Source organism: Ylistrum balloti, unplaced genomic scaffold (genome assembly GCF_031769215.1).
Source record: "Ylistrum balloti isolate Yb309-2 unplaced genomic scaffold, AGI_CSIRO_Ybal_v1 Utg370842, whole genome shotgun sequence".
Classification (NCBI taxonomy): Eukaryota; Metazoa; Mollusca; class Bivalvia; order Pectinida; family Pectinidae; genus Ylistrum; species Ylistrum balloti.
In genome coordinates, this window is record NW_026782485.1 from 15,399 (window position 1) to 32,569 (window position 17,171).

At 38.0% G+C, this 17,171-nt stretch overlaps 1 protein-coding gene across 6 annotated transcripts; it reads left to right on the top strand.

The window, feature by feature from the left end:
• The first annotated feature begins 506 nt into the window (after positions 1 to 506).
• Positions 507 to 17,010, top strand: LOC132559031 (scavenger receptor cysteine-rich type 1 protein M130-like). 6 transcript variants are annotated; one of them, XM_060223631.1, is made up of 19 exons: positions 507 to 613; positions 1,626 to 1,727; positions 3,020 to 3,167; positions 5,277 to 5,446; positions 6,301 to 6,445; positions 6,884 to 7,056; positions 8,519 to 8,647; positions 9,223 to 9,396; positions 9,497 to 9,670; positions 9,864 to 10,037; positions 10,602 to 10,775; positions 11,758 to 11,931; positions 12,256 to 12,429; positions 12,779 to 12,952; positions 13,266 to 13,439; positions 13,630 to 13,803; positions 15,350 to 15,523; positions 15,840 to 16,004; positions 16,313 to 17,010. In XM_060223631.1, the coding sequence occupies exons 2-19, from the start codon at positions 1,655 to 1,657 to the stop codon at positions 16,381 to 16,383; spliced, it is 2,814 nt and encodes a 937-aa protein (XP_060079614.1). In that variant the 5' UTR covers positions 507 to 613; positions 1,626 to 1,654; the 3' UTR covers positions 16,384 to 17,010. The 6 variants fall into 6 exon arrangements, with proteins under 6 accessions (XP_060079614.1, XP_060079613.1, XP_060079615.1 ...); XM_060223630.1 differs by having other exon boundaries at positions 507 to 609; XM_060223632.1 differs by having other exon boundaries at positions 507 to 609; positions 1,629 to 1,727.
• The last annotated feature ends 161 nt before the right edge of the window (positions 17,011 to 17,171 follow it).

A 17,171-nucleotide genomic window follows, 5' to 3' on the forward strand; every position in this document is an offset into this window, starting at 1 on the left:
ATTTCCTTTTTTACACACTACAAATAATTAACACGCCCTCACCCCCTACAAACAACACCCCTCCCATCCTCCCTCGCACATACATACACTTGCGCACTCCCCCCCCCCCCAACCCCCAATCCCCAACCCCCACCTTCACTTCAAAAAATACTTTGTATCTTACTATTTTACTTTCCCTATTTACTGATGTCTGTGGGAGTGGTTTGTGTATCCTATACTATAGATAGAATGTATATAATACATGTATGTGTTGCATTGTCCTGTATTAATAAACCGACGAAATCACACTGCGTCTGTGTTTCCTCTTTCCTCTTCAACTCCTTAAAACACTTATATAGTAGATTGCGGTTTTGAAAGTGCGTTGAACTTGGGTCTAGTTCGTTGATAGTTGACGGAAGTTATTTAATTTTTACTATCATGTTTAGTAATATAGATACACGAATTCGTTACTGCAGCATACGTTTTCAGGCACGACCACTGGACGTCAGATACACAAATTCTCTACTGCAGCTTACGTCTTCAGGCCCGACCATCGGACGTGAGATACACAAATTCTCTACTGCAGCTTACGTCTTCAGGCCCGACCATCGGAAATCAGGGAAAGTAAGGGTAGGTAAGTTTAGGTTAACAAGCAAAATCATGGAATTTATTTACCCCGCTTTCCAACATATTGTAAGTAAATATTTTAGAGGTTATTATATTTAGGAAAGTTAGAGCACAAAAACTGACCGACCAATGAAATGAAAGGATACCTAATTAGTATGCATATACATTAACAGATGATACTGATTGCTGAACTCATTCTTATGAGCCCTAATATGCATCTGCTGACCAAGTTTCATCTAAATCGGATTATATTTAGGGAAGTTAGAGCACGGAAACGAACCGACCAATGAAATCAAAGGATACTTAATTAGTATGCATAATTATTAACAGATGACACTGATAGTCAAAGTCAGTCTTCATGACCCAAGATGCATCTGCTGACCAAGTTTCACCCAAATTGGATGATATTTGGGGAAGTTAGAACACAGAAAGTGTGACAGACAGACAGACAGACAGACGGACGGACGGCTGAACCCAAATTAATATCCCCCGTTTCGGTGAAAGCGGGGGATAAAAAAGAACAATGTCAATTTGGTAACTTGTTTATTTGTGGAGTGGAACAATGATCATAGTTATCTGAAAAGATTGATAGGTAAGGGTAGATAAGGATCTGTGTTTTCGTGGAAGTTGGTGGGGAAGTAGGTGTGAGGGGTAGGGTGTGGTGGGGGTAGGGATGGGGGGTCCGTCTGGTTACTCTGGTTTGTTCCCTAGCTGTTTCATACTTGGCGTAAAATGAATAACCAAATATTTCGCTTTTTGCTCTCTTTCACCTACGTACAGTAACCTTTTAGAAAAGTTTACTTAGTGAAATGGTATATTAGACTTGTGCGATGTGACAAATATTTGGTTTCGTTTTCTTTAATACAAACATACAGTTGGCAATGTGACCTGGGTAACGTCCTTTGAAATATAATACAAAATGAGATACACATGTATCATGGTTAACATAATTAATGATTGTGCTTTTTGACCAATCCCTTTGTAATTCTAACGAGGAATTAGTGTATTTCTTTTATCAGTAGGAGATTTTGATGGGTAGAGATCTAGGATGACAACGTCGATTTCACCTGTCCGTGCTGGACTGACCATTGTAAAATTCCTTTTCCTGTTTTCACCATCAGGTAAGAATGACAGGTCGCGACCTTGATGAATTTGTAGGCAAAGCTACGATAATCCATTCAAAGGAAAAAAACTTCGTTTTACTTCAAGGTATTAACTAATAAAAAAAGTTCAACTGGTTAATTAACAACGAAAGATACGTACGTCTTTGGACAAATAGACCATTGCAAGGGAGATAACTCCAACAGACATAATCGCATGTAATGTAACTGCACAAAGCACTCATTTTTGTGTCGTTCTAAACCAAACATAGGAAAGACACTGTTTTCGTTTAGTTTATAAACTGATAGATTTAAACATATTTTATTGTCAAAATCACACACATGAATCAGATACATGGGCGAACAACTTAAGAACTCAAATTTAATCATTTATATCACGTGATATACAAACACTGTTATATGTAGCATTCATTTCTAAACATATAATTGCGAATTAATACTGAGTTTATAACGTTGCAGATTTATTTCGTTTGAATTAATTTAAGGAAAGAGAGTATGATTTGGTATAATATATTTGGTATTAAATCTCGGATGAGTTCGATATTAGTCAAAACTCGTCCAGATTACGGAATGCATCTAAGGTGTAGGTGAACAAGTATGGTGCAACCGAGTGTAAGGCCGTTAGGAATGCACGTGCTAAATAAGAAAGCGTTTACTGTTTTTGTTTCAATCAAATAACTTTTTACCTTCAGCTTTGAACCACATTTAGTGTTTTGCTTTATATCAATCAGATCTCGAAGGAATTCGATGTTGATAATAATTTGTCGATATTTTCCAAAGTTTTCTAAAATATTGAAATACAGTACTTCTCAGTCCTGCAATATTTGAACAAAATTTTGCATTGCTTTATATCAGTGAGATCTCAGATTTGTTCATTAATATTTGCCACAGCTAGCGGACTGGAAATAATTGAACAATTCTCCCACTTCGGACTTGAAGAGATGCTTTAGTTGTATTGCTGTAGTTATAGAGTATAACCCATACTCTACATTACATTGTATCCTTTTAGAAAACGCTTTCTTATTTAGCACGTGTATTACCAATAACCTTACACTCGGTTGCATCACAATTGTTCACCTATATCTTCGATGCATTTTAAGATTGGGAGGGGGGAGCAAAAAGTTGATAATTGGTCAGAACTAAACTTCATAAACTGAATTTTTGTTTTAATTTTTTTCCCTAGAGTGTCGTTCCTTTAAATATAGTAAGAAACATTGAATGAAGAGAGTTTAAAAGAAAGTATACTGTTGACTTTTCGATCTATAGCGGATTTATTTGGAACTGCTTTTCAGTCATTTGCGTAGATGTGCGCTTGATCGGAAGTACCGTACCTGGTGCCGGGCGCCTGGAGGTTTACTACCGAGGAGAGTGGGGAACAGTGTGCGATGATAGCTGGGACGATGGCGATGCTTGGACGGTTTGTCGGTCTCTAGGTTGGAGGTACAAGTCTGCTTCTGTTAGTTTGTAAAATTAACTCTTCCGAAAAATTCAGCATACAATCATAGAGAAAGTGGAATAGTTTCGTCTCATAATTCAGAATTTTAACCAATCAAAATGACGGGTTGTATTAACAGCATTACACCGGAACCTCCGCAATCCAAGAAATAGTTTTGTGCAAACTAGGGCCAAATATGGTAGAGTAGTACGAAGAGGTTACTAGTACGATGATATCCTTCCCCGTGGCATTCAAACTCCGTATGAATAGCGCTTATTTGTGATATCCTGAACGACACGTGACATATGGTAATATATATAATGCATATTTATCGCTGTTATCAAACCTAGAAGGACAGACATTCTGTAACAAAACTATTTTGAGGTTTCGGCTTCCAATCATTGAAAGTATTTAATAAAACGTCATGCATTCATCGTGTAAGAAGAAAAAGCACACACACAATAATAAAATATTTCAAAAAGTCGTACGGATTCTTAATATAAGCTAGCATGTTAACGTCACGATGTATCTCTTACTGAAGTTACGAGTTTATCCCGGAATAATGATTTTTCACATAAGACTTTGCCCTGACTGCCTAGTGAAGGACCTCATTGCTTCGGTTAAGACGTTATAATATCATTGCGTCATCGCCATTTTCGCTTCACCACACATAAATTGCTGTGTGAATATTACGAACTTAGTATTTATGTTATATTCCAATTTTATGTAATATTATTTATAGTTAAAGTTTTTTCATATTATCTGCTAAACATAATATCGTTCCGTTGCATTTGAGATTAATCAATTTTTTGTACCCGGCCATTTTATGGTCGGGTCAATGTCTTACTGTTGTCTTTGATTCAGCCGTTTAATCTTTATAAGATCCAGATACACAACGGTGACTTAAAAGGTAGTTCGGATAATAATAACATGCATGTCACGATCTAACTTGGGTATGATCTTTTACTTTTATCTACGATTAAAATAACTCAACTTCAGAAAAAAATCCATTTCCACAAAAACTGTTGAGACCAATATAAAAGAGTCTTGTCCCACTTCAATGGGAACTTTTGTTACTCGCAGGAATATCTGTAACAAAATGAATCAAAAAATGACTATACGCTACAAAGTTACACATCCTTGTTAAGCCTGTTTCACATCAGCCGTGCGATTTTTTTCGTCGTACGATTTCCGCCGCAAACACAATCGCTACCTATTCGCACCCGTCACACATACTACAAATTTGCAAAGCGATCTCCGTATGGCGTTCTCAGGTTGAACGTACGAGAAAAAACAAACAAAGCGACGTGTTCGCACGGCTGTCATGCGGTTATCGTGAGGCTGCCGCACGAATTCTCAAAACACCCGCAAGACTGCCGTAAGAATTTGCAAAGTTTCTTACGACCATCGCACGGCAAGCACGAATTTGCAAGACAGCTGTACGTCGGTCGTGCGATCAACATTAAGAGGAGGAATTATTTCCTCTTGTCCAGTCTTTTATGGTAAAACTCTGGATGTTTGTTTGGAGGCATGACCTTTTCTTCCTGAAATCTCGACAGCGACTGATGACGAACAAGACAGACAAACTTTTTAAAAGAGGAGGGGTGACGCTAACTTTTCACAAGGTATTTGCGGGGCGGCCGTGCGAATCTATACGTTGTTCGTACGTTCCGCAGCAGTCTTTAGACAGACTTTCACCAGACGCAAGGCATTCGCAAGTCAGCTGCAAGATGTTCGTACGATCACCGTGCAGCCTTCGCAGGACAAACGCAAGTATGAAATCGTACGATTGACGTGCGATGGTCTCAAGGTAGCCATACGGCTGCCGTGTGCCAACCGTACAGTTGCCGTGCGAACGCCAAAAATCGCAAAGAAATCGCAATAAAAACAAGCATGTTGAAAAACCAGCTTGCGACGTCTGCGGCGTTGCGAATTTTACGACAGTCTTGCGGAGTCCGCACGGAGTCCTGCGATTTGTCAAAAAATGTTCCCGTACGGCTGTCGTAAGGCTGATGTGAAACGGGCTTTACTCCAACATCTAGCTCTGCTCGCTCGTGTAAAGTTACCAAAGTGTTAGTAAAATCTTCCATTTCTAAAATTATCGTTTTCACAAGTGATGGAAAAGCGTTTGGAAGTGCCACGTTTGGAAGAGGAGGCGGCCGTATCTGGCTTGATGACGTCCAGTGTTCGTTTTTTAATACTGATTTAGAGCAGTGTAGCCACTCAGGATGGGGTTCTCATAACTGTAACCATGGGGAGGACGCAGGGGTCTGGTGTGTACGAGGTACGTTCAATCTGTCCTAAGTAAATGGCTACAGAGATGTTGACAGCTCTCCATATTTTAATTTTGTCGATCATGTCCAAATAAAAATTTTATTGTGAAAAAATCGTATGAAAATATCACAATAATTAAATCAAAATGAAGTATAATAGTGATCTCTATGTTTTTGTTTGTTTGTTTGGAATGTATTTATTGATATTATTTTGAAAATACAATCTTTTAATGTATTTTAACTTATTATAGCAGGACGTGTAATTAATTTTGCTCCAGATATTGTTTATCATGTGAATGATTTCTGAAGGATAGTACACATAATTACAAGACGTTCTTGTGGCAAATCTTCTTTGAAACGATAAGGTCTCTTAAAAAGCAAGTCGACTTTAAATGCATCAGGAAAACACTGCATTATTTAAGTGCCTCCATCAGATGGGTCGAAAGTGCCTGTCCTGCTGAACGATGATCACTTACAGTTCTGTAGTATTATATACTTGTTAAATAGATTAGTTCCGTTATTTAACAACCACACTATCCCCTAGCTTGGCGTACATGTGCTTATGGCACGGACGCAGAGTGTTGTCAATTCATAACCATGTCGTTCAAACATTATACTGAATACATTAGTAAAAAGCCCGCGTCCCAATAGTCATTATATAAACGTTATTATACAATAAATTCAAAACTGGTCACTTTAACTTATAATAATGACTGTTGTTGTCCTGGTCATTCGTGGAAACGTCACACATAAGTTTTTAAATATTTTATTGTATGATCTTTCCTTCTATATACACTTACCAACCCGAAGAAAATTTGTCACAATACTTAAGATTTTAGTTAATGTATGGACTTACCCATTGTAGATGGCGACGTAATACTGACGGGCAAAACGTCGACACCTCATTCTGGCCGAGTAGAGGTATATCATAGCGGGGAGTTTGGAACAGTGTGTGACGACCACTTTGACAACAAAGATGCTGATGTCATATGCAAAATGCTGGGGTACACGTAAGTTCACTCACTCGAAAAACTTTAAAGTGATATATTCGTTCTGCTGTTTATCACCTTCAAAAAGGTTTTAGGTATAATTTGTTATGCTTGGAATAAACATACATGTAAGTTAAAATATTCTAACACAAAGTTACCTCTGTATACAATGTTCTGTTTAATGAAGAGTTATTAATAGGCTTTAACTTTGGTGTTTGATAATGTCGTTTTCGTTCATTCGAAGGCGATGATCTACAAAAATGTTGGTAGATGGCAGCAGAAAATCTCAAAAACAACGAAAGCTGTTAAAATAAAGGATTTTACAGTTTATATCGCGTGTTCACAGTGAAATTAATGTTGTTTCTTTATGTGTACAAATAATTTTCTTTAATATTGAAAATATTCATTCACGAATTCTGATATAGATCAAGTAACACATTCCGTATTCATCGTTTTTAGATCTGGCGGTGTAGCTCATGGGAACGCCAAATATGGTCAGGGTGCTGGGAGGATCTGGCTTGATGATCTGACTTGTAGTGAGAGCGCGACTCGTCTAGACCAGTGTGGTCTATTAAATTGGGGTACCCATAACTGTGGTCACGGTGAGGATGCGGGTGTCTTTTGTTACCGAGGTAGGTGTAGTTTAAGTATATCTGTATAAAGGAAAATGAACGAAGTAAAAATCATAGAGAGAAGTAATGATAAATACAAGACGAAGACCAGCTATCCCGGAAGGGTACGCGTTTTCGAAATTCGATTAGGGATGTTTCCGGGTTACCGACTGTCATCTTTTATTCTACCGGCCCTTACTTTTTTTCAACATTTTGACGAAGAGGTTACTTTAATATCTCCATGTTGTTTTTGCTGATATTGTATTTACTGGCGATCCCCAAAATATGCCGGTACCTGATACAAATACACTTGATATCAATAATAGACCCGATGTGAAACATTCTCTAATTACCTTTCTGGGAAGATGACGGTCGCCATAACAGGGACGTTAGTACAATTTTGTTATTACGGTATGTGTCTAACGAAAAACAAACAAACAAAGAAATTATTAAAAAAAAAATAAATATATATATTTGTGAAGTTGTCGATATATTTGTGAAGATGACAACTTATATCAAATGCACAAATTGAGCCTGATTCTGCTTCTCCGTAAATGAAAATGCAAAAATTCAGATGAAGGCGTAGAAACCAAAACCAAGCCTGACCAGTGCTCGAATGGGAACTGTGCTTGGACATATTTTTGTTTTTGTTTTCGGATCTCGTTCCACAGATTACTGTTTTGTCTACTCATGATAACCATGTGATATGGACACTCTACTACCACGTCGATTCGTTGAAAAAATGGATACTGAAATTTTGATTCTAAAATAGCAATAGTAAATATCTTACTTGCAGAAAAGGTTTAACTACGGGAAAGACAATAATTCTCAAAAATCAAATACTATCGATGTTCTGACAGATTGTGATATTCAGTATGTAAAACGTTTCTAAATACAAATATTTATTATTATCCTGGTGTGGGTTTTGAGGCCGAGCTCGGCGTACACCAATTGTCCGCAACAAAAAGAAAACGGATGGCGATTTATCTGGAAGAAAGTGAGTAGGCTGATGGCAATATGGAGTTTAGACATCGTATCAGACTTGACAACATCAAGGGACATTTAATGTAGACACAATCATCGGTACTACATACCTCCCAACCGTAGATTTTACAATTTCGGGATAGATATTGAAATATCTATTAGAGACGACAGGAAGTTTCAACCGGACACGGAAATGTCTACCTAGCCATTTCTACCTGTGTTTCCGGAAATCGTCAGGTCGTAACATTGACAATACTTGGCCATTCTCGTTTATCAAATATTCATTGGAAGGATAAAACATTTCTTGTAAAGATAATATATGTGTTGCAGAGATATACGGCCCGTAGTTTTCCCTTCTCGGGAGTTACAGCCCTCGTCAATGTAAAACACATCTATGGACTGTGGGTTGGAAATTCGTGACAAGTCTCTATGGTTTAAATGTTGTAAAGCGACGTTCTTTAATAACCGGTAAATTCGAATATTTCTGTTTCTATCACAGGCTTCTGGGAAACAGCGCCCTGCAGTGTTACATGCGGGATAGGGACACAACTAAGATTTTTAACTTGTCAAGGATTCGGGTGTGTTCCGAAATCTGAAACTGCTACATGCTTTCTCATGGCGTGTTCAGGTAAGTATAATTAACGTAATGGGATATTAATCACTCTATCCTGTCCTTACGTCCTGTAATGGACTATTGTTTTCTAAACTCAAATTTGTTTTTCAAAATATCTCATTTTCGCGATTTTATTCTGCTCTTGAGAACAGCGAAAAAGAGACTCCTCGAAAATAACAAACTTATCAGTATGTGTTGATACTACCTATATTTACGGAAGGGCATATTAACATTTGCCGTTCGTGAGTATGGCATGGGATGTATTCCGTCTGCACTAAACACGGTAAAAGCTTGTGCTGTCCAGCCAAATTTTATACATTTATCATTAGGGAGGCGCCACAGAATAACAATTCGGCCACACTTCACCACGGAACAAAATTGTTCGATGGCTATAATTTTGCTCATTATCTCAGCATCTACTTTATTTGTGCAACATTTTGAAATGTAGAAACAAAAGTTCTCGCATCATTTATTTCCATTGGATTTAACCGCTTCGGCAGCATTTATAATCCTGCAGTAATCTGCCTGGCAGTGCTTTAATTTCATATCTTAAAACTGCGAAATTTTCTGTGTCATTTGCCTACATGTAGTTGATGGACAATGGGGATCATGGAGCAGTTGGACGTCGTGCACAGTCACGTGTGGAAGTGGAACTAGAGCGAGATCTCGACAGTGTAACAATCCGGCGCCTGCGCATAACGGTCTCTCTTGTCCAGGTGATGGACACGAATCGGAGGAATGTACTGCCGGAATCACGTGTCCAGGTATATACTCGATTTTTTTTGTAACCAAAACATTACCTCAATGGCCCTTTATTAAATTAAACCTATCACTACAGTTATTTACAAATATTTTATCGCAAAGTTGATGGACAATGGGCACATTGGAATGGCTGGACGTCATGCTCGGTCTCATGTGAGGATGGGACTAGAACGAGATCTCGCCGGTGTGACAATCCAGCGCCTGTGCACAACGGTCGCTTTTGTCCCGGAGATGAACAAGAATCTGAAGGATGTACAGCTGGAATCATGTGCCCAAGTATACTTCCCTTTCTCTGATTATTCATCCCGTTCACGTGATCTATGGATGAAACTTTTTAAAATGTGTTTTTTTCAATGTAAGATTTGTCCTTGTAAATATCTATCAAAAGCGAAAAGAAACAAATGGAATAGCATATTAAATTCTCTGCTGTCTTCAACAAGAAGAAGTTGAATATATCTTTACATCACAGTTGATGGAGCATGGGGACTTTGGACCAGTTGGGTCTCGTGCTCAGCCTCGTGTGGATACGGAAGTAGAACGAGATCTCGACAATGTAACAATCCAGCGCCTGCGCACAACGGTCATTCTTGTATTGGAGATGGACAGGAATCTGAAGAATGTACAGCTGGAATCATTTGTCCAAGTATATTTTTCTTACGTTTTTCCTTGGTTTCTTTCTCAAAATGATCTCTTACATTTGTCGACACTATTGCATGAGGACTACTTTAGGCTTTTTCACGTGGTTCATCTTCAATGTTCCTCAACGAACACAAGAGAGCATCTTTTTCGTTTCTAGCTCCAAGTTTTACTTTGAACATATTGCTGACGTCACTAAGCGATGCCGTTTATTAGTATAACAATATATTTTTTTCAGTTGTCATCTTTTTGACATGTGAACCTCATATGATACCATACTTTACCTGTCCAGAGACTAGCGCTGAATTATCCTGACAAGTTTAGATTGTTTAAGTTAAGGAATACAAAACTCATATTTAACCGATGTTTACTCTTGAAGTTCACGGGGGTTGTGGAGTGGATTGGCCGCGTGCTCAGTCTCAATCAGAATTGGAATACATTTTCCCAGGCAAATGTATGCGGTTCAAATGCTCGAGATGGTAGAGAGGAAAACTCACTCCTTTCGAAACATTTAAACGCTTCTGAAGTTTAGCCCGTATTTCAACAATTAATATTGAGTTTACTTTTAAAGTTGATGGACAATGGGGATTATGGACTGAATGGACAGTCTGCTCAGTCTCGTGTGAAAATGGAACTAGAACGAGATCTCGTCAGTGTAACAATCCAGCGCCTGCGCACAACGGTCGTCTTTGCCCTGGAGATAAACAGACGTCAGAAGATTGTACTGTCGGCATCACGTGTCCAAGTATATACCTTTATTTATCATTTAGACATTTCATGACATGTTGGCCTAAATTTCAGATATTCAATTTTTCTCCGTCATGTCAATTTATATGAAGACGCCCTGCAATCTCGTGGCTCCGAGTCAGATTTGTAAATTCCGCTAAAATCAACAGGCAAAATTTCTGTTAACATGAACTCATTAGGTTTTTAGAGGAAGTCATACCTCATCGTCAAAACTACACATGGGAAATGTTATCTTCGTTATATAAGGAAAAGACGTCACATATCCTGAAACACGTAAAACTATACACAAGCCAACAAGTCTAAAATGAAATCGATAAATGTTTATAAATGCGATTAGATTCTACAGACCAGAGCAAAAACGTCGTGATGATTCACCTGGGGTTATTTATTGAATCAAGGAGTGGATGGAGCGCGTACCCAGTCTCGTGGAAAAACGAAACTAGAACGAGATCTTGTCAATATAGCAGCCCAGCACAGGCATACAACGATAGATTTTGTCCTGGAAATTGTTTCTCCTGAAAGTTTTCATTCTGACTCTAATAGTTTTTGTCAGTCTTTCTGCAAGTCTGAGACTGGTATCAGTAATAACGTATCAGAGACTGAAGTTAAATATATATATAACTGAGCTGTTGATATTTTCATTATATGTATATATATATATATATCTTATTCGGATTTGAGATAAAATCGAAATTCTCTCTTATTTCTCACATAGATGATAAGATAAATCGAATTATGATATGTTTGAGATTGTCAGTGAGCTTTCAGGGGAAATCCTTTTCCGGCGATTAATAAAAATGAAGATGTCTTTTGGGCGTCAAGAGTAGTTGCGAAATAGCCATACATATTCACATGTAGCTGTTCTGTGCCTTTAAGTTTTAATGTTCATCTATTGAAATCCAAGAGGCCGGGTATATGTTGAATACAATATCGTTTCTCGGTTAAAGATGTTTGTAACATCTCGTATTTTAATCTTCAAGTTGACGGACAATGGGGATCCTGGAATACTTGGACGTCTTGCTCTGTGTCCTGTGAGAATGGCATCAGAATCAGATATCGTCAATGTAACAATCCAGCGCCTGCGCACAATGGTCTTTCCTGCTGGGGTGATAATAGCAACGAGGAGGAATGCTCTTCAGGAATCATGTGTCCCAGTACCTATATAGCTAAGATATATTTAATTTGCTTTTTTAGATCCTGTGCATCAAAATATGAAATGGATTACACTGTATCACAGACCTTACATCCAGTGTGACCTTGATTGTTCATGAATGTCATATATCTTTTTTTCTCGAACTCAAAACTTTAACAGTAAAGATTTAATCAGTAGATTACGACGATTGTCGTTGTGTAGCTTCTGCTGTCGTAAGTCTCCTACTACTCATTAACCCTGTACAAGGAAAATGGCTGTTTTTCCAGCTATTAATACGCTATATTTTTCTATTAAATCACTTTCTTATCACATTTTACCCTGAAAGTTGATGGACATTGGGGGCAGTGGAATGGGTGGACGCCATGTTCAGTCTCGTGTGAAAATGGAACTAGGACGAGATCTCGTCAGTGTGATAATCCAGTGCCTGTGCACAACGGTCGTCCTTGTTCTGGAGAAGTACACGACTCGGAGGAATGTGATGCGGGAATCGTGTGTCCAAGTATACACTAAACTTACACATGTTTGGAGAAAATTGGTTTTTAACGCAAATAGAAAAAAAGCCTCAATTGATGCTGTATATAGGTTATATAATATACAATATATAGGAAAACACATTTTCACCAAATTTGCGAAAAAAGGTGCTGTGCAAAATATTCAAACGAACGTGTTTCGAGCAGGAACACTACAACATGGTAGCCCCGTTGGATAACACTGTATGTATCTATAGTTACAATATTTTGAAAATTGTATATTTACAATATTTTTTGTTGTAATATGACAACAAACATTACATGTTCAACACACAAAACTGGAAATATTCAGATTTTGTCATGTTTCCTTTCTTCTAGTTGATGGACAGTGGACGGCCTGGAACAGTTGGTCACCATGTTCTGTGTCTTGTGAGGATGGCACCAGAACGAGGTCTCGCCAATGTCTCGATCCAGCGCCTGCGCACGGAGGTCTTTATTGCCCTGGAGACCAGCACGACACAGAAAGGTGTTCTTCTGGAATTATGTGCCCCGGTAATAGCCTTTGATATTTTGTACTATTCACAACAGCCGTGGGGAAAATTTCAGAAACTTTTGAGTAGAATTCCTCTCGAAGATAAGTAATTTCACAATTTCAAAAATTATTGTTAAAGTTGCTATTTTTTGAGTGGAGGGAGAGTAAATTTTTTTTCCTATTTTCAAGGATGGAATAAAATTGCAAAAAATATTTTTTGCGTAATAGAGAAAATCAAAGGCCTTCTCACTATTTGCTTGAAAATGACGTCCGTTTTTCATTTCTAAGGCATTACAGTTAATGTTTAATCCATGTGTTTTTCATCTTTCAAAGTTGATGGACAATGGGGCTCCTGGTTAAGTTGGACCTCCTGCTCAGTCTCGTGTGAAAATGGAACTAGAACGAGATCTCGCCAGTGTAACAATCCAGCGCCTGCGTACAACGGCCATTATTGTTCAGGAGATGACCATGACTATGAAGGATGTACTGCTGAAATCATGTGTCCTAGTACGTATTATATAGCAATATAGGAGGCTTTTTTTTCCAGTGTGAAATAGCTGGTACTAAACAAAATTTTAAAAAGAACAAGAAAACAAAAACAAAACAAAAAATAATCAAAGCAGAACAAAACCAAAATGAAATTCTCTCCTTGTTTTGTACTTAATACGCTTAATAACCTTTCGAGTTTTTTTTACAGTTGATGGTCAGTGGTCAGAGTGGAACGGTTGGTCGTTGTGCTCAGTTACTTGTGAGCACGGAAGTAGGACCAGATCTCGACAGTGCAACAATCCAGCTCCTGCGCACAATGGACTTTCCTGTCTAGGGGTTGTAAACGACGAAGAGAAATGTTCTGCCGGAATCATGTGTCCAAGTAATTTATTTTTATGCCAAAGAAACAAGTGGGACTTAGCATAATGGCTCTGTCTGGTCGTTCATTCATGCGCACAGTTTAGAAAAAATCGTTTAGTTCATATCTTGGAAAAGGCTACAGAGCTTGCAAATGTACCTGTTACAAGAATCATCAGCACATAGCGGGATTACAAAGAATACAGAACGATGAGGATGAATTTGACCTCCATTTTAAGCCCCAACGACTTATTCACAGACCGTTTCAGAGAAGTTCAGTAGTCTATATATGGGGAACTATACTCACTTTAATGGTCTGATACCTGCTAGAATGACTTAGGGTTGTTCCACAAAACTGTCAACCACTAAAGTATGCTACGTTTTTTGTAGTTTATTTCCCCGCCATTGTCTGTTCCTTCTCATTTCAGTTCGATCCTTTCTAAATTTACCCAAATGATAATGAAACGTATGTGAGATCATATAGGAATAAGCTGTATCAATACAGGATGTGCCAAAGAGAACCACGGCCGTGCAGGTTGGATATTAAGATTGTACCAATCCCCCCTCCCCCCTCCCTCCCACTCATCATTGAGAGTTGACTAAACGGATTTCATTTTTCTCTTCTTTTTAAAAACTATTTTTCTCAACGTCTCTCTTTACACTGCCTCACTTTTTTCCTTTGTAGAAGTGTGAGGAAAGCTTAAGGTTCTACCCCCTCCTCCATCCCTCCCCTGGCCGGGATATACCGGAGTCTTCAATAATGGTAGTTACTTCTCCCTACCTTCGGCAGTATACATCAGGCAGGTAGCACTGTAAAGTCGGCTTCAGAAGTGTACCGTCACAAGGAGGTCTTCACGAACATACAAGTCTCCTGCGAATCTCGCATACATCGCGAGGCCGTGCTTCAATGATCATACCCGTTTCTATGGTATCACACAACACCACACCTTAATAGACCAATCCTAGATACTCCGCACACCTTAATATACCGATTCTAGATACTCCGCACACCTTAATATACCAATCCTCGATACTCCGCACACCTTAATATACCAATCCTCGATACTCCGCACACCTTAATATACCAATCCTAGATACTCCGCACACCTTAATATACCGATCCTAGATACTCCGCACACCTTAATATACCAATCTTAGATACTCCGCACACCTTAATATACCGATCCTAGATACTCCGCACACCTTAATATACCAATCCCCGATACTCCGCACACCTTAATATACCAATCCTAGATACTCCGCACACCTTAATATACCAATCCTAGATACTCCGTTCTTCCTTTCTATTCCAAATGTCACTGACAAGTATATGACATGAAAGTTCACGGTAAATGACATTATGCCCTTGCCTTAATACCTCTTTGGACTGTTTGGTAAGTGAGGTACTACTGTACAGTAAAACACACCAGATATATCGTAGGACAACTGGCTATAGACAAAGTATTTATAAACTTTCCCAGGGTGCAAATCATACTTATAAATAATTAATATCAGTAGAGTTGCCCTTTGACTTGTGATTAAAGTGGTTTATTTCACTATCTCATTATCAGTTGATGGGCAGTGGGGCAAATGGAATTCATGGTCATCGTGTTCCGTCACCTGTGAATGTGGTGAGAAGATGAGGTCACGTGACTGTGACAATCCGAACCCAGCCCATGGAGGTATGGAATGTACCGGAAACATGAGTGAAACAGCATCTTGTGGAATCGATATTCTATGTCCAGGTAAACCCTTACCCTGTAATCAACAGTAATTGCTACATATTCAACATTAGGAACATGTCTTACCTCAAAATAAAATAAAACAATAACACGCTTGCCTCCTAAATCTAAAATCATTTACTCTTTTTTTTTTATTGCTTGTTGCCTGCTTTAATTTACATTCAAGATCGTGTTTACTAGATTTTATGGTTTTTGTGTGTCTTTTAACGTATATCATGCTGCTTCTCCGCGGCAAGATTGTCACAAAGAAACCATTTCCTGACAGGAAGTGCTAACGTTTCCTCTTCTGGTGAGTGTGAACATACTTTTTTTCACGCAGGTGGCTGTGGGAAAGACCACCTGATGTGCACTGATAAGAAAACCTGCATCCATGTAAGCATGTCATGTGACAGTGTGAAGCAGTGCCCGGATGGAAGTGACGAGATAAATTGTATAGGAAGGAACCTGCTGTATATGCCCCAGTTTCAGTACTTGTTTTCGTCGGGTATGTTTGAGGAGGTGGACACTTTGAAATAAATGTTTTTATAACTCCGTGGATATTCCTGACATTTTCACTAATCACGAATCATTCAGTACTTATTTTGAAAACTATGTTATTATTATGTTAGTCATATTATTGATACTTCATTTGGAATAATCCCGCAAAGGATCACATTCACGATAGTTTTGATATATACATGATCAATCCATTGTTACTTATTATTTTATTACTTGAGATTCGAAACGTCTTTTTGTCGTAGAATGATTTTGCTATCCTGTTACATATGAACGTATATATTTGTTTGGTTTCAGACTCGACAAGAATGTGTCCATGTCTCCCGTGGTTGATCATTACATGGTTGTCTCTGGCCGTGTTCCAGTAAACTTTCAACCTACATGTTGTTGATAAATATGTATAATAATCTAGTGTAACGATTACATACATAATTATTTACTATCTTCTGGTAATCTTGATCTCTCCATAGAAAACAATATTTTGCGAAAAATGCATCTTAAAGAAACCAGCGTTAGATTAAATAATATTTTCTCAATGCATTTGTGAGACAGTTCACAGGTTGTTCCTTTCTTTGTTTTCTTCTTTTGCTTTGAACTTACAATACATGTTACTTAAAGATCATATATTTTCTTGAAGCTCAATATTCGTGCCCCCCCCCAAAAAAAAGCAAAAAACACTTATGGATTTCTTGATGTTAAGTGCCTACGACATGAAAGAAAATAAAACACTCACGAAATTTTACTATTTCACAGTAACCAATTATGTCCATATTTATAAATTTGTTAGATAATGGAGGTGAGCGCATTGATAATGTTGCTATAATAGTAACTTGTGCCCCTTCCTCCTCTTTCCCCGTCACATACACATGTTGAAACAGTAAAGGAATGACAAAATGTACCGTTTCTTGTTTTATAGACAAGGATACTTTTAATTCGTTAACAAAAGACATGAATGAAAATTTCGTAGAGTTTACCATGTGTTTATGTATACATTTATAGACAATTTCATGTTCAAAATGTTATTTGTTTTAATATTCTTATTGTGACAAGTGTTTGTAGCCTTATTTTTTAAGGCAACATCATATACAATAATCATTGATTTTTTTACATAGATATTTGTTGCAAATCATAAGTGATGGTCAGTTTGTGTAATTAG